The sequence below is a fragment of the Diceros bicornis genome, chromosome 2 (assembly GCF_020826845.1).
Source record: "Diceros bicornis minor isolate mBicDic1 chromosome 2, mDicBic1.mat.cur, whole genome shotgun sequence".
Lineage (NCBI taxonomy): Eukaryota > Metazoa > Chordata > Mammalia > Perissodactyla > Rhinocerotidae > Diceros > Diceros bicornis.
This window is the reverse complement of record NC_080741.1, coordinates 53,254,576-53,272,712: the sequence shown is the minus strand read 5'-3', so window position 1 is coordinate 53,272,712 and position 18,137 is coordinate 53,254,576. Positions and strand designations below refer to the sequence as shown.

The 18,137-nt window shown below is 37.2% G+C and overlaps 1 protein-coding gene across 20 annotated transcripts in view; it reads left to right on the top strand.

Annotated features, from left to right (window-relative positions):
• PBRM1 (polybromo 1) overlaps positions 1 to 18,137 on the top strand; it is a 119,089-nt gene that overhangs the window by 43,953 nt on the left and 56,999 nt on the right. For 11 of the 20 annotated variants that reach the window (XM_058560716.1, XM_058560707.1, XM_058560670.1 and 8 more), the window contains exons 13-17: positions 3,248 to 3,389; positions 5,037 to 5,134; positions 7,246 to 7,290; positions 12,685 to 12,961; positions 15,425 to 15,530. In XM_058560716.1, coding sequence (XP_058416699.1) covers positions 3,248 to 3,389; positions 5,037 to 5,134; positions 7,246 to 7,290; positions 12,685 to 12,961; positions 15,425 to 15,530 — 668 coding nt within the window. Of the gene's footprint in view, positions 1 to 3,247; positions 3,390 to 5,036; positions 5,135 to 5,457; positions 5,499 to 6,200; positions 6,347 to 7,245; positions 7,291 to 12,684; positions 12,962 to 15,424; positions 15,531 to 18,137 lie in introns of those variants that run through there. The other 9 variants (XM_058560814.1, XM_058560781.1, XM_058560697.1 and 6 more) reach the window with 3 other exon arrangements.

Below are 18,137 nucleotides of genomic sequence, written 5' to 3'. Positions count from 1 at the left end.
AGGCAAATAAAAAAAAAGGTGTTCTAGCTAGGTGTTTGTGTGTCAGATTATGGATTATAAAAAATCATGGAGGGCCGGCCCCGTGGCTTAGCGGTTAAGTGCGCGCGCTCCGCTGCTGGCGGCCCGGGTTTGGATCCCGGGTGCGCACTGACACATCGCTTCTCCGGCCACGCTGAGGCCGTGTCCCACATACAGCAACTAGAAGGATGTGCAGCTATGACATACAACTATCTACTAGGGCTTTGGGGGAAAAAATAAATAAATAAAATTAAAAAAAAAAAATCATGGAGTTCACTAAAATTTAAGTGTTCATTTTCTTATAACTGAGCAAAATACAAAAATCTTTCTGCCTATACCTTTTATTGATATTTTAATTACAACAATTTGTCTGTATTTGAATTTTGTATCTGTTGTTGAACCTCTAGAATAAACATAGTCAGCTCTTAGAGAATTCATTAGCTGAAACAATACCTGAGAGATGGTTTCCCTTTTCTGTATAGAAAATGTTAAAATGATCATTGGGAATTCAGCCAGACAAAATACTTAAACCACCACAGTATCATTAAAAATAGTAGGAAATAAGTAATATTATAAAATATGATGTTTTGTAACTCCTACAGTGTGGGTAAGGTTTTGCAGTATACCCAGATAGACGCAAGAAGCAAGTAAAAATATCTTGACTGAGCAAGGTCAGAGTAAGCTGGTATTTACATGGTGTTTTCATGGCAGATAACTAACCTTCCAAACAGTAGAAATTAAGATTCTTGTACTTGCTAGATCCTAGGAAATAAGGTTGGCTAACCATATGTGTTTCATGATTTTGCATGTAACTTCTGTTTTCATCATTTGGTCAGTAAGATTTATGATGTTTTTATTTAACCCAAACTTTGGAGGTTTTGTACACAAGTAGGATATACAAAAATCAGTTTATTTGGCACTCTTCAAATGACATGGAAATTAAGGCTGCCATTCATTAAGAAAACAGCTTAGAAATTCGTCTTTTTCTTGGAAAAGAAATATCAGTCTTATAGATATTGAGAGGTTCCCTTTTAATTGAACAATTTTGTCCTTAGTTTCTTTTCTCCTTCAGTCTTTTCTTTTTATTCAAACAGTCTAATTAATTAGTTTAGTTCTAAAGAAGACAGATCCTCAGCTAGCTCAGGCACCTGCCTACATCCTTCTTCCAAGTTAGAATTTTCTGATATAAGCCTTGCTTTGTTAAGTCAATAATTCTTCACCTTTCCCTCCTTTTTAAATATACTTTGACAGTTGTCTGGCACACAGGTAGGGGAATGTGAGAAATAGAGAAGTGGCTGAGACCTAGTTGGTAGCACCCTAGAGTTCTGAAGGGTCAACTTTTAGGATGTCGAATCTACCTCCTTTCCAAGGACGCATGCTTAGCCACTGGTGCCTGGCAGGAGCTGGGCTACCTTCCATTGTGCTCTACATCAGAGCAACAGAGAAATCTAGAGCAGTGCTGTCTAGTAGACTTTCTGTGATGGTGGAAGTGTTATTTTATCTGTGCTGTACAATGTGGTAGCCACTAGTCACATGTGACTGTTGAGCACTTGAATGTGGCTAGTGCAACTAAGGAACTAGATTTTAGATTTTATTTAATTTTGATTTAAATAGCCACATTTGTAGGCAGAAGGAAGATAGTTGAGTGTCATCAAAAGCAACAAATAGAGTGGACAGGAGCTAGACAGTGTGGTTCTATATGCCACCTTCTACTGTACTGGGGCTTGTCATCCTCATCTTTTATTTCCCATTCTGCCCTTCGCTCCTCCCACTATCCTTGACTAGCATCAGTATGATAAATATCTGCAGATTTATTATGGGCTGTCATTTACAAGTTTGGGTTTTCTGTCTGTTCTTTGTGGGTGTTGAGAATACCCAGCATATTACCATTGGAGTTGGCAGGATTAAGTCTGAGGCTGTAATTTAAACTCTCGGTGCTAGTTATGTAAGCGAGTACTGAGAGCTGAGGTTGTGCTTAGTTGTTATTGTTTTTTGCTTCATCTCAGAGATGTTCTCTAACAGTCATATCTCTTTAAGTACTCCATGGAATCTGCATACGGTTTTGGTAAATTTTAAATAAAACTTTACATATAGAATGGATAATGTCATTCTAAGGGAAAAGTCTGGAATCTCTATATTCATGCCGTGAAGCTGTTTACACATATTGTGATTCTTAATACTATTTTTGTGACTTTGATGGACAGCATGCAAATGCTTCAATCAGAAAATTTGAAAATCTGTCCTATCTAAATCCAGATAGAGTTAGGGCAAACCATGGCTCTTCACTTTATACAAAGTGTATAGGGACTTTATGAGAGTTGGTATTAGTAATGGCCTTAGTGTCTGAAAGAGATAATGGAATTCTTAAGACTTTGAAGTAAAATAAGTAAAAACCTCGATTTTAAGCCATCATAATAGTTACAAATGTTTGTTTTGGAATAATAGTAGTGAATGGACTCTGACATATCTGCCTCTCATTTACAATCTTAAGACTACTCATCATTATCTGTAGTGTATTACTTTCTCTTTTCCTTAATTCTCATGAACTGGAATGGCCTTTTATTTTCAGAAATGGGTAGATCACCATGATTCTTTATTAAGGTAGCTTAAAACCTCCATGATTTTTGTCTGTTTCTAGGGTTTGCTCATTAGCCACTAAACAGTTTTTCCATTAGGATTTTTGCTAGTATATTTGCTTTGTAATTGACTACCTTACTAGGTCTTCTTATTACTTCTTACAATGTTTTAGTTTATTCTTTTGGATTTTCAGTTAAACTGTCATATTGCTTAAATATAATGGTGCTTTTGCCTCCTCACTTTATATCTTGAAAGTGTCACTTCCAGGCCTTTAATCAGTATCACTAGTAAAGATACCATCTAGTGCTTGTCAGAATTTTTGCACTTGGGGCCGGCCCCGTGGCTTAGCGGTTAAGTGCTCGTGCTCCGATGCTGGCAGCCCGGGTTCGGATCCCGGGTGCGCACCGACGCACCGCTTCTCCGGCCATGTGAGGCCGTGTCCCACATACAGCAACTAGAAGGATGTGCAACTATGACATACAACTATCTACTGGGGCTTTGGGGGAAAAATAAATAAATAAATAAAAAGAAATAGTAACTAATGATTAGAATTTATTAAAAAAAAAAAAGGAATTTTTGCACTGGACTTTCAGGAAGGGTGTTTCATAATTTTCATGATGGAAAATTCTAGCCATGTATTTTTCTTTCACAGAACAAAGCTGAAGAACCAAGAATATGAAACTTTAGATCATTTGGAGTGTGATCTGAATTTAATGTTTGAAAATGCCAAACGCTATAATGTTCCCAATTCGGCCATCTATAAGCGAGTTCTAAAATTGCAGCAAGTCATGCAGGTATGATTTCTTGGTTTTGCTAAGTTGTTGTATGTATAATTGAAATAATTTTACACATTTTTAGCATGTCCTTTTAAGATGTGTGATTTCCCTCCAGCAATATCACAGCATTCATTTCAACCACAGATACTGCTGAATATTTTTTTAGAGTTGTCAGGACCGTGTAGAGGAGAAATAATAGTTTAGACTAGGTTAGCTTTGTGAGTGGAAGAAGCAGGATTAATTTTAGGGTCTTCAGGAAGTTTCCCTCCAATCACAGATGATGTTCAATCATTTAGATTTTATTTCTTTGGTTCTAGACTTTGTTTCGGTTAATGTAGGGTTGGTTCTAGAAGAAAGAACATCTTAAAGCTAATTAATCATTGTACATTGTCCATGAGTTTATCAGATCCTTTCTGAGAGTACATCTTGAAGGGCATCTGAGGTCACGGGTTATTTAGGGGTTTTGAGACAAAAAGGCATAGATATGAAATACAAATTGTGTGTACGTTTCAGTTTTTGGTAGAATCTTTCTGGAAAGAGAATCTTAGAGCAAGGAATCAACAAAAGCAATTTTAGATCACCTGTAGAATCTTCATTTTGTATGGTCAACACTGTGATCAGTGCTGTGGATTTCAAGTACAGACAATCCCCAACTTAACGATAGTTTGATTTATGATTTTTTGACTTTATCATAGTACGAAAATGATACACATTCAGTAGAAGCTGTACTTCAGATTTTGAATTTTGATCTTTTCCTGGGCTAGTGATATGCTGTACAATGCTCTCTCATGATGCTGGGCAGTGGCAGCAAGCCACAGCTCCCAGTTAGCCATGCGATCATGTGGGTAAACAACCGATACACTTAGAACCATTCTGTACCCATACAATTATTCTGTTTTTCACTTTCAGTATAGTATTCAATAAATTACATGAGGTATTCAATACTTTATTATAAAATAGGCTTTATGTTAGATGATTTTGCCCAACTGTAGGCTAATGTAAGTGTTCTGAGCACATTTAAGATAGGCTAGGCTAAGCTATGATGTTTGGTAGGTTAGGTGTATTAAATGCATTTTTGACTTAATGATATTTTCAACTTAGGCTGGGTTTATCAGGACATAAGCCCATAGTAAGTCGAGGAAGATCTGTATTTCCTTTTCAGTACTCTGTATGTATTCCGTGAGTCTGCTTTGGTTGGACTTTCAGCTCTGTTTGGCAGAAGGTCTTTAAAAAGGCATGTGTTGAAAAGTAGATCTTCTTTCACCTCTCACATTAAACTTTCTTCTTAGCCACACTGTTGCTTAAGAAGTCAAGGGTACAAAGGCTATCTTTGAGTTGGCTTTACTTAAATATGGCCACCAGAGCAGGATGCCCCTACAACTTGCCTCAGTGCTTTTAACAGGTTGGTGCCCCTTTGTAGTCTTAAAAGCAGTTTAGCTAGTGTTGAGTCCTCAACTCTCCAGATCCATTTTTTAACCTACTTTCTGTCATGCAGGCTTTTGTTAAATTGGGTTATTGAAAATGTTTAATGACTTTAATTTTGTGCGTCCTACGTGTGGTTGTACCTTTCTGAGTGAATCTGATATGTCTAGCTCTTTAACATTCATATATTCTAGGAGTGTTCAGCAAAGTGAGCTTGATTCCTGGGGATCTACTCTGTTTTAGGCAAAGAAGAAGGAGCTTGCCAGGAGAGACGACATTGAGGATGGAGACAGCATGATTTCTTCAGCCACCTCTGATACTGGTAGTGCCAAAAGAAAAAGGTATATACTCTTCTCAGGGCTTGAGAAGTTGTCTTCTATTTTGTTTTAGATAAGTGCAGAAAAATATTTTTTAAGCTATCAAGTATGAATTCTCTCATTAAGCTTTAAATATTTGATAACATGTCTTCTTTTAGAATTCGTTTGTAAATTGTATGATTAGCGCTTTTTTTTGTACAAGTACCATATTGCTTTGAGACGACATAGGTAAAAATGACAACTACTTATGTAGCTTGGCAAATGTTATTCTTTTTGCTGTCCAGGTTATTTTGTTTTAATGTGGCATTTTAAGAGTGCCACTTAAATCTAATTTAGGTAATTTCTACGTGATGAATTACACAAGAGTTGGCACTACCACTATAGTGAAGTAAGTTATTACTCTTACTCCTTTGTTTTTACTTGTTAGTCTGATCTTTATTTGCCATTATAAGGATGTCAGATTATAAAATACCAAGTCATAACTTCTTGTAGTTCATAAAATGTTAAGCTAGATATTTGGTTTTCTTTTTTTTCTAACCTTTCTCTCAACTTCTCTAACCGTTCCTTTCTCTCACGGGTTTTATGGAAGGGGACCTAACTATGAGATTCTGAAGCTGGACTCCTATAAAGAAATCATGCAAGACCATCTCTTTAATCTACGCTTCCCACACGGAGTTTCTCTGGCTTGATCTTTGTGAAACACCATATTCTCCCTCTGCTTTCTCTGTCTCACCATCTTTGTAGCAGCAGTCAATCCAGGGAAGATATCTTAAACAGGGAATAAGCTAATCACTAATAGCCCTGCTATTAGTTGAAAAGTTGAGTGAAGAAGTCATTAGTTGACACAGTTCTGTTCATGCATTAATAGATCCGCTAAGATCAGAGGATTAAAAAAAGTGGTTTAAAAAAGAGAAGCTGTCCTGTCTTTCCTTCTTACAAATAACGTTTGGGAAAATTTTTTAGCTTTGAAAATAACTGCTATGCTATGCCATGGTAACTAAATTAATTGGTGTACCCTGAGATGTGAGTCTCCTCCATTACTGGCCTATGAATTTCATCCTTCCAAGTTCTTAATTCCTTGTTATACCAGGGACAACGGAGGAAAAATGTGAAACCAGATCAGAGACATCAAATCAAGAACATCTTTGAGTGTAATTATATAACTCTACTACAGCATCACCTGTGTTTTCCAGATCAGTCACCAATCAAAGATAAAAACTTCTCAGGCAAAAGAAGGTAATGGAGGCAAAAGTGATGGTACACTTAGTGCCAGCACTGAATCAAAAGAGAGATCTTAAACTAGTTGAGTATTGAGAAAACAGTTCCAAGGAAGGATTAGCCCAGACCAGATCCTTAAAAATTGCCTATCTCTGCGGCTTGCAGTTTGTGGGACAACCCAAGTAGATTAAATGAAAGTTATTACTCTAAAACCTCCCATAAAAGAAAACTAAGTATTATGTTCTCGAAATAATAAAATCACACTTCAGACAAAAAGTCTCTTTATGAACAAGTATCCTAGGAAGTGTTTTGTATAATAGAGTGAAAAACACAAATAAGAGAAGAACAAATATAAATCGTAGCTAAAACAATAAAAGAACATACCTAGGTTTGAAATACAGGCACAAGTTAATGTTAATAGGTTGAGAGAAGCAACTCCTGTACTTTGGACTATGACAATGGAAATAACATAATAAGCTTTTTAGAAGGTAGTTATGTTAAGTGGTTTTGGTAATCAGTAATAGACTTCTCAAGAATTCAGGCAAACACAGCAGCCTAGTAGGTTAAGTTAAGCTTGTCCAGAGAAGTCAGGGCCAAGTATTCCAAGTAACGCTTGACTTGACTCCTAAGTATTGTTTGTGATTCTATCTTTGCCTTATTTTTTTAATATCAAAGAATGTGAGAAAAATTAATGTGGATATGTTCTCTTCATTCTGGGAGTGCATTCTTCCCCACCCCTCTACCCAAAAATCCACCTGCTGTCTTCCATGTTGAAATGTTCCAAATAGTCTTAATATCTTTTATCCTTTGGATTGAATAATCCTCTTTTTTCTCAACCATATTTGGTTTATACATGACCCTCCAATGTTGCTTGTTTTATTTCTCTTCACATGTAATGTTTGTTTCTGCTTTCCCAGGAACACTCTTGACAGTGAGATGTTGGGTCTCAGGAGGCTATCCAGGTGTGCAGTCCTTTTTTATGCATAAACATATTTTTTAAAGTATAACTTCTGTGGCATGGTCAGTACTGATTAGGTGAAAAGTGCAGCCTTTAGCATGTGAAATAATGGTTTTTATTTGAGTGCCAGTTTATTTTATGAATAAAGAAAGCAGTACCATGTAGAAGTATACTTAGTAAAATAAATTCAGAATTAGCCTAGATATGTTCAGGAGCCTTAATTTGTTGCTAGCTTTGCCAGGGGCAGCAAGCTCCCTCACCAATCATTGTGGCTGTGCTTCTGTAGCAAAAGGTAGAGGCTGAGACTATGGTGGCATTGCCAGTGTCTGGGGGCTGGCAGGTGCTTATTGCCTTTCAGGGATGTCTTTTATAGATTGGGGGATGGTGGAGGGATCAAAATCAACATTGACAATCCAAATGATGTCAGTCTACGTTTGCACCTATGCATTGGGTTAGTGCTTCTTGAGCATGAATGAATACATTTCCTCAGTCTCGGATCTTGTCCATGTTTTATTTCTTTAAAAGCATCCATTCTTTTGCATGTTACTTATGGTTTTAAAAACAGCCTATGAGTTGCCATGTTATAGTCACAGTAATCATTCTGTGGTGCTTTTACTTTCACCTTTGCCATCTGGCATTCATGGAGTTTCAGGTGCTTGCAGAACGCCAGACTTTGTTCTTACAGGTCATAAAGGAGAAGGTTTAGTCATCACCTCTGTCTGCCGGGAACTTATTGGCCTGAAAAAGAGGCAGGTTGAAAACATTGTTGGGAGCGATGTAGTAAAATAATTGTGTTAACATACACAGTTGTGTAGTTGTATAGACATGTTGCATGATTACCACGGTAGCTTTAGGAAATAATGATTTGCCTACCATGCTTTTCCTTGAAAGTTAGGTGTTCTAGAGTTACCTACATGTTGCTACCATATGTAGTCCACTCTACGAAATTACTGTGTGGTCATTATCTTCTTCCTAATATTTTCCTTAAGAAAAGTTTTCTTAGTTAGATGGTAAATTTAAGAAAAAGACCATGGGTTATATTTCTTTTTATATCATTCATAGTCTATGGCACTGACTCTGGATAGTAGTACACATAGAAATGCGGGGCATCAGGGAGTAGTGCTATAAGCCCAAGCTCCAGAGCCCAACTGCCCAAGTTCAAATCCCAGTTTGTTCTTATTAGCTCTGTGATCTGAGCCTCACCTCAATGTCCTCATCTGAAAAAGGAATTGATGACAATACCTATATGGGATTGCTGTGAACACCTTATTGGTTAATATGTTTAAAGCCCTTCGAACTGGGCCTGGATGCAGTGAGTGCTCAATAAATGCAGCTCTGATTATTTTCTGGAAGTAGGTCCTGTTGACGTCAAGACTTGATAGATTTCATTTTGTTTTTAGTCAGTTATTACTAGTATGGGAAAACTCATTAGAAAAGATGAATAGAAAGGTTCTATTCCTTGAAGACTTGAAGATGAAATGTAGCAAGCCTTATAAAAGAAAGAACCTTTAGGTTTACTTAGCTTAACAACAGGCACCGCTGAAGCTCTAGGGCCAGGGAGTTAAATGCTGGGAGACCTTGAAGCCTGTGAACAGGGTTGACTTTGATTAGAGAGGCATTTGGTAAGCTCTAACTTTTGGGAAAGGGAAAAATGTGATAAAAGCAGCCTGGTGATTATCATCTGATTCAAATCTCAGTTCTGATTACTCACTTTGTGGCCTTAGGTATTCACTTGTCCTCTCTAAGCCTCCATTTTTACGTCTGCAAGGTTGGGGTAATAATTGCACCTGGTTCTCAGTTTGAGGATTAAATGCGAGTGCATATATAGTGCTTACCACAGGCATATGGTAGAAGTGTTAGCTATAACTATAAATAGGAATTTTGTGTGACTATATGCAAATAGGAATACATAAAATAATAACTAATAGCCTCAGAGAAAGAATAATGATAAGAACATTTGAGAAAGTGGTCAGCCACAAAGTATGAGGGTTAGGACTAACACTGTGGCATGAAAAATTGAAAGGAAGGGTCAAATCTAGAAGGGCTATGAAGGTCCTCTAAAACTTGGTGATAAACTAAAAGAAGCAAAAAATTACAGTGATTCCAATGTTTCAGCCTGGGTTGAGGGGTCAGGAAGATGGTGGTGGTCCTGGAAAATCAGAGAATCAGAACAGAGCCCCTACTAGCTTAATAATCTTTGTGCAGATTAGAAAAAGCACCAGTTTCTCAAGACACTTGACTTTCATTTGTTGGAAAATTGCTGTAATGTACTGATTTTGTTAGTGCAGGCACCCTTTGTGGCCCATCTCCTGTAAAATTCTAGAATTGCATATCTATTATAACAATGTCTATGATCTGAATTGGTGTCCTCTTAAGTATGGCATCCTTAAGTGCACAGTGATAAACAGCCCTAGTTTTGAACTCCCTTAAGATGTATTTTACTTTAGTATGTTCAAAGTTGCTGATTAAAAAAAGAATGAGTATGCCAGTTACAAGATCTGAGATTTAATTTTATGCACCTTTCCCAAAATGGGGAAGAATGGACAGACCATTTACAGTTAATGGTCTGAGAGAGGAAGAGAGGTAGGATGCATAGAGGAGTTCTAAGAAGAATTTGAAAAGCAAAGTGATATTGAAAACAGTAACCAGAAAGTATCAAATATGGTAGCTTCCTTTTTGTAATGTAGAGTTTATCTCATTTCAAAAAGTATTGAAGCTACTTTCAAAAGTTATGGATGTAATAAGGTTCAGCATCCATATTGGAAAAAGATAAAGCAAATATACCAACCACCCAAGCTAATACAGTTATTATAAAAGAGTAGGAAGTTGAGCTCTGAGTTTTTTCTGGCAGCCAGATTAAAAGTAATGGGCTAGTGGTTCTTAGTCTCAAATGGATCTGGAAAAATGTAAAAAAATAACAAGACTGGATTTATTCAGAGAAGATCATAAGTGACCCTAATAACAAAAGTTTTGCTTACCTTTGAGGATGGAAACCAGTTACATGTCACTCTCTTAAAGGGTGAATCATACAAGTGGAGAAAGGATACTATTAGTAATGTAAGTCCTAAAACAGTAAATTTCAGTTATAAGAGCAGTTTCTTGAATACAATTAGATTGGACATTTTTGGGTATGTCCTGTTTAAAGCTGCCTGGTGTCAGAGTTATTGGAGTTGGAAGAATGGACCACTCACCATTCTTTCACTTGTTGGCATTTTCCCTAAAATTCAGTTGAAAGCTTTCCCTCCTCTTTAAAAATCTCATAAAAGTCTGCCCTAGACTCACTGTCAGGTTAGACTATTTGTAGCTTCCTACAGAAGAACCTAATGGTAATTGGGTGTGGTATGCTGGAACGAGGAAGGGAATAGAGTTGGTCTCCTCTTGGTCGAGTAAGGGCCTCAATTGAGTTGTTCTGCTTGGTATTCCTGGAGTGAGGAGTGATTTCATTCTGAGTATCATGATTATTGAAAAGATCTTTTAAGCTCAGCAGTTCAAAATTGGATTCCAGAGTCTTCCTTTTGAAGTTCAGCCCCCACAAGTGAGACTTAAAGAAACCATATCTGATGATAGTAGTTTTAAGTATAGATTTCTGTGATACCAAATTCAGGTTCTGAAATTTTTCTTCAGAAGCTTCCTGAAGGTTAAAGTCATCTGTGTTCTAATCTTTGCCCAAATGTGGAGCTCTGTGGTGTTGGAGCTTCGTCCCAAGTTCCCTTCCATTTTCTACTTGCTAAAGTCGTGGAGTGAGAGAACTCTTCTCACATCATCTCCCCAGGATGCTTTGGAGAAATAGTTTCCAGTAGATGAAACTTCTCTAGATTGCCATCATCTAACCATCATTTACTTGACATAGAGATGCAAAAGAACTGAGAGGAGGAAAAAGGCGGGGATGATCCTAGGGCTACCAAGGGAAATGAGCAGTCTAAGTGAAGACACAGGTGATGAGGATGATCCCAATCCTGGGAAACAGAGGTCCTTGTTCTCTCCTAATGGGATCACTTTCTGGTTGCCTGAGCTCCATGATGTTAGGAACATGTGAATTTCTGAGACATTTTTAAATCTTGACTTAAAGATAGATATTTCTTTTCTCATCTGTTAATTATTCTTTGAGTTTCATTTCTTTTTTTTTTTTTAAGCATATTTTGAACCTTAGAGAGAAAATAGCTGGCCTCTGGCTTCTTCATGACCCAAACAGTAGAGTGAGTGGTCAGAAGAATGGACTAGGAGACCCATTTCGCCACAGTTTGCTTCAGAAATGAACTTTCTTCCGTTTATAAGATAGGAAACAGATAAAAAATACTTACCTTTAAGTACTACATTATAGGATCTTAGTAAGTGTTTATTGAGTAGAAATTGTCATAAGTCATTTCTTTTTATTACCTTCCTGACTGTTCACTTGGAGACTGCTGGTTTGAGTCTGGTTAGAATTTCTTTATCAGTATCCTGAACAATGGGCCAGAAATCATACTGGAAGATCATCTCTTCTAATAATGCACTGGGCAGCTCACCTTGGGCAAGTCGTTTAGCCTCTCTGAACCAGTTTCCTCAACAATTACGAGATTAGCCCGTATGTTCTCTTGGGCCCCTTTTTAACTCAGGTTGTAATCTATAGTCCCTTGTACTTTGCTCCATACCACTCACATTTGCTTCTTAGCCTCACATCTCACTGGGGGATTTTGGAGAACAAGACAGGAATTCACACTCAAGGATGAAAATGTACACAAAAGCTCAGATGAACCACGGACCATTTATTCTTTAAGCTAGGTTGGAATTGTGAAATACTGCTGATGGAGGGAGGGAGCAGGGACTGACCTGGACAGGATAAATGCAAAAGAGACTTCTACCCACTATAGAGACACTAGTCTGGCAGACGGCCTCCCTTTGTTTTCTGGTAACCAGGATATGCATGTGTTTAGAGTGGTTGTCTCAAGAGATGGAACACTTCTCTTTGTCTGTGTTTGTTGTTTTTTTGGTTTGATTTTGTTTTTTATAATGAAGACTGTTAGGAACAGTAGAGGTCAGTAGTTTTATTCCACTTTTGCTCTATTCTTCTTAAAAATAAAAAATATATTTCAATTGATAATAGAATTTCATTTTCTTTGGGTGTCAGACAAGATCTTTTTTTAAGCATTGCATTTCATAAATATTCTAAACAGGTTTGTCTGGTGTTCATTGGCTGCTCCCGCCAGAGTCACTATGTTTTAACAGTTTTGGAAATTTTCCTATTTGCTTATAGCTTCCAGCATGTTTACTGTGTTTGTGGCATATGTAATCAATAAATTGTAATCATCACGAAGCACCTGCCCACAAGATTAATTTGTTTCATTTCATGTCCATCCTTGTGTAAAGAAAACTGAACCTGTTTTCATTTTTCCCCCTTTTCTACCTTGCCCCTCAACAGTAAAAAGAACATAAGAAAGCAGCGAATGAAAATCTTATTCAATGTTGTTCTTGAAGCTCGTGAGCCAGGTTCAGGCAGAAGACTTTGTGATCTATTTATGGTTAAACCATCCAAAAAGGACTATCCTGATTATTATAAAATCATTTTGGAGCCAATGGACTTGAAAATAATTGAGCATAACATCCGCACTGACAAATACGCAGGGGAAGAGGGAATGATAGAAGACATGAAACTGATGTTCCGGAATGCCAGGCACTACAACGAGGAGGGCTCCCAGGTAAGGACATGTGGGAATCCTGGAGCAGGCATATTTTCTTTTGGGTGCTCGTAGAATAATGCATTTTGAGAGACCATGTCTAGAAGACTAACTTAGGTTACTTTTCTCAGTGGCTAGCTTAATACTTTGTCTTTTCTTAATTGTTTAAAATGGGAGGCAGTACATGGTAAAGGTTAAAAGTTCGTGCTCTGTAACTTGACATCCTAGATTTGAATCCTGCTCTGGAAATCTTTGTATAAATAACTTATCTTTTCTGAGCCTCATTTTCCTCATCTGTAAATTGGGTATAATATTAGTACTTGCATCAGGGTTGTTGTAGGATTTAAATGAGATAATATACATAGAGTGTGTAGCACAGTGCCTGGTATTCAAATAAGCACTTCAATGAAAGCCAATGGCATTAAAATCATTACTCATCATTATTATTACTATCCTCAATAGCCATACTTCTCCAAGGATAGTCCATAAAATGGTATGATTATATAAGAATCAGGATATTTCCATAAATGCACCTCTAAATAATTGATTTTGTTATGAAACATCTTGATTTTTATTTATCAGTATGTATTACTAAGACAGAGTCTTCCTTCTTTGATATTTTTTCTATTTCATATCCTTTATCTACTTAATTTTTTTCACTGAGGTATAATTGACATATAACATTATATTAGTTTCCAGTGTACAACATAATGATTTGATATTTGTATATATTGCAAAATGACCAGCACGATAAGTCTAGTTAACATCTGTCACCATCCTCGTTATAGATCTTTTTTTTCTTGTGATAAGAACTTTTAAGATCTACTCTCTTAGCAGCTTTCAGATATGCCATACAGTATTATTAACTATAGTCAACAGGCTGTGCATTGCATCCCCATGACGTATTTATTTTATTTATTTATATGTGTATATATATATAGTGTGTGTGTGTGTGTGTGTGTGTGTGTGTGTGTGAGAGAGAGAGAGAGAGAGAGAGGAAGATCAGCCCTGAGCTAACATCCATGCCAATCCTCCTCTTTTTGCTGAGGAAGATTGGCCCTGGGCTAACATCTGTGCCTATCTTCCTCCATTTTACATGGGATACTGCCACAGCATGGCCTGACAAGCAGTGCCTCGGTGCGTGCCCAGGATCCAAACCCGGGCTGCCAGCAGCGGAGCATGCACACTTAACCACTACACCACAGGGCCGGCCCCATCTTATTTATTTTATAACTGGAAGTTTGTGTCTTCTGACCCCCTTCACCTGTTTCACTCATCCCCCACCCCCTGCCTCTGGCAACCGCCAATCTGTTCTCTGTATCTATGAGCTTTTCTGTTTTGTTCTGTTTTTTGAGATTCCACATATGTGAGATCATACGGTATTTGTCTTTCTTTCTTTGACTTATTTCACTTAGCATAATGCCCTCAAGGTCCATTCATGTTGTCAAGTGGCAAGATTTCATTCTTTTTTATGGCTGAATAATATTCCAGTGTGTGTGTGTACAAGGTTTTCATTATCTGTTCATCCGTTGATGGACACTTAGGTTGTTTCCATATCTTGGCTCTTGTCAATAGTGCTGCAGTCAACATGGATGGGGGTGCATATATCTTGTCGAATTGCGTTTGCTTGAACTCTCCCAGAAATAAAATTACATTTTCAAATCATTTATTTCCTTTCTTTTGCTATTACATTCGAATATAAAATAGGTACTCAGGGTGCTTACGGCCAAAGAAATGGTTCTCTCTATCATAGGAGTTTACACTGTCCTCAGTATCATTGGCTAATGTGCCGCTTGTCTGCCAGGGGTAGAGAAAAAAGCCATTCTTAAGAGAGGTGGCCAAAGAAGAGAGGTCACTTATTCCCTCAGCCCCTCTGCTCTGGTGGCAGTCAGGGAGAACAGCTCTGCGGGGGGACTGGGAGGAGGGAGCTATGGGGGTGAAGCCGTTAGGTGAGTAACCTTGTTCTTGGCTACATATTACCACCCTTGGCTCAGTGTTCAGAGAGAGATCCTAAGCAGGGATTGTTGGTTTTCACAGATCAGACCAGACTGAACTCAGACTGACGTTAAATCCCATTTAACAATATTTGAGATACTGTTCTCCAACTATCAGATATTTTTAATTTTTAATTTCCATTGAGCTAGGTCTGCTACCTTAAGGAGTTGAGGAGAGATTGATGAAGAAAACAGCATATGTAAATATGTTTCAGAATTTTTGTAAAAACTTGAGATGATTCTACTATAGTTCTCAAACTTTAGCATGCATGTCTACACATTAGAATCACCTGGAAAGCTTAAACAAATTAATTGAGGCCTGGGCCTACTCCACAGAGATGTGATTTTGTTGCTCTGTAGTGATCTCAAGCTTTATTTCTTTAGTTCTCAATTAGTCTAACCTGTGTTTTTAAAACTTCTTTATGGATGTATATTATACTTTAATAGAAAGGTTTTATAAAATAATTTTAAATATGTTTATGGAATATAGGTATACAACGATGCGCATATCCTGGAGAAGTTACTCAAGGATAAAAGGAAAGAGCTGGGCCCACTGCCTGATGATGATGACATGGCTTCTCCCAAACTCAAGCTGAGTAAGACAGCCTCACACTTTGTTATTTGGTTTAGTCTGTCAAGGATAGATTACTGATTTACTGAAATAGTATTTAATTAATTGGTGAATATATTTGAACTCACACTCCAGCATGGAGTTTCTTCCCTCCTCTCAAGCACTCTCTTCTGTATTTTAAGTAGTTAAACTGGAAAATATATGGGGAATAGAATATAGCATCAAAGCTTTTGTTTACTTTCTTGATTGCAGTGGACATTTTATAAATGTTAAACAGTAAGAATAGATATTTTTTCTAAATATGATACCTGGAAGAGTGTAGTGGCAGATTTTTGGTTTTTTTGTATGTTTGTTTGCTGAGTACTAGAATTAAAAAGGAATCCCAGCAGCTCTTCCTAGACAGAATTTGAGAGGTCAGAGATGTCCAGTCACTATGCTATAACTTAACTCAGCTGTCTTTTGAGTATGGTCTGTGAATGGTTGTTTTATTAAAAACTCTGAGGGAAGGGGCCGGCCCGGTGGTGTAGTGGTTAAGTTCATGTGCTCTGCTTCAGTGGCCTGGGGTTTGCCAGATAGAATCCCGGCCGTGGGTCTACGCACCGCTTATCAAGCCATGCTGTGGCAGGCATCCCACATATAAAACAGATGTTAGCTCTGAGCCAACCTTTCTCAGGAAAAACAGGAGGATTGGCAAGAGAGGTTAGCTCAGGGCTAATCTTCCTCACCAAAAAAAAAAAAAAAAAACTGTGAGGGAAGAGAAGACCAGCAAAAGTAATTAATACTGTTGGGCTAAACAAGAGGTTTCTGCTTTATTTAAAATATATAAATAAAATAAGTACCAAGCAAATGATAGTGTTGTCAAATATTCTTAGAGCCATATTTGCTGAAAAGGGGAAAAAAAGACCCTGCTTTCTTATATGAAATGACTGTAAACTGAATTTTAGAGTAGCTTTGTGTATGACTTATTGCTCAGTGATGATTCTTTCTTGTTAAGGCATTTATTTATCTTTTCATGGAATTGTAAAAGCATACAGAAGGTTTGCAGAAATGAAAACTTTTTATTTTACTTTGTAGGGACACAGGGCCTTTTAAAACTAGAAGTAATTTCATAAGTTGAGTTAGGAAACTAATGATAGATGGACAGATAATTTAACAGTAACTATTTAAATATATATAAATACATATTTTTTAAAGTTCAAGGAAAGGAGATTTTAATGTGTGATGTTTGTGTCCTTTTCACTTCTCTATTCTATGTTATGAAAAATTTCAAACATATACAAATATAAAGAATGGTACAATGAACCCCTGTATATACCTGTTACTCAGCGTTTATAAAGATTGTGCCATAGTTATTTCCTATATCCCCGTTTTTCTCTTTTTTTTGTTCTAAATTATTTTAACGCAAATACAGTCATCTCATTTCATTTCTACATAGTTGTGTGCATCTCTAAAATTTGCAGATATTTTCTTAAATAACCATGAAGTCATTATCATACCTAACAAAATTAACAATTTCTTGGTTTCATCTAATACTTGACAAATTTTCAGGTTTTACTGATTGTCTCACACATGTATTTTTACAATTGGTTTCTTCAAATCAGGATCTAATAAAGTTCTCTATGTTACATTTGATTGTAGTGCCCTTAAACTCAATCTAGAGCAGTACCTCTCCTTTTTATATCCTCATGCCATTGACTCTTTAGAAACCAGGTCACTTTCTTGGACAGTCCCAAATTCTGGACTAGTCAGTTCACTTATTTGTGATGTCAGTTAACTTTTTTCTTTTATTCTCCTTATTTCTTATAAATAGACGTTAACTCTCTAAAGACTTAATCAGATTCAGTTTCTGCTTGGCAAGGATGCTTCATAGTAGGTTTTCTATACTTACTTTGTATCACATCCTGGGGTAGAATGCAAATAAGGTCCACACGTTGCATTTGATTGATATGTCTTTTAATCTGTAAATTCCCCTCCATCTCTCTTTCTCTTTTTTTTTATTTTGGTAAGGAAGATAGGCCCTGAGCTAACATCCATTGCCAATCTTCCTTTTTTTTGCTTGAGGAAAATTAGTCCTGAGCTAGCATCTGTGCCAGTCCTCCTCCACTTTGTATGTGGGATGCCTCCACAGCATGGCTGACAAGTGGAGTAGGTCCGTGCCTGGGATGTGAGCCCGGGCCGCTGAAGCAGAGCGCGCAGAGCTCTAACTACTCATCCACGAGGCTGGCCCCATCTTTCATTTTTTTTTTCGTCTTGCAGTTTATTTGTTGAAGAAGTTGGGTTTGTACTACAGTTTCCCACAGTCTGGGTTTTGCTAATTGCATCCCTTTGCTGTAGTTTAACATGTTCTTTTGTCCTTTGTATTTCCTGTACATTGGTGGTTGGAGCCAGAGGCTTGATCAGATTTAGATTTAGATTTGATCCTTGTCCCCTCCATTTGGCACAAAAACCAACTTCAGAGGTGATATGTGGTCTTTCATGAGGTGGCATGTAATATCTGGTTGTTTCTTTTCCTTAGCAGCTATTGATGCTCACTACATTAATTTATTAAAGAGATCTAAAATAGTGTAGTTTAATTTTATTATTCCTTGCTCATTTAGTAGCTGGAATACTTCTATATAGAGAAACTTGGCCT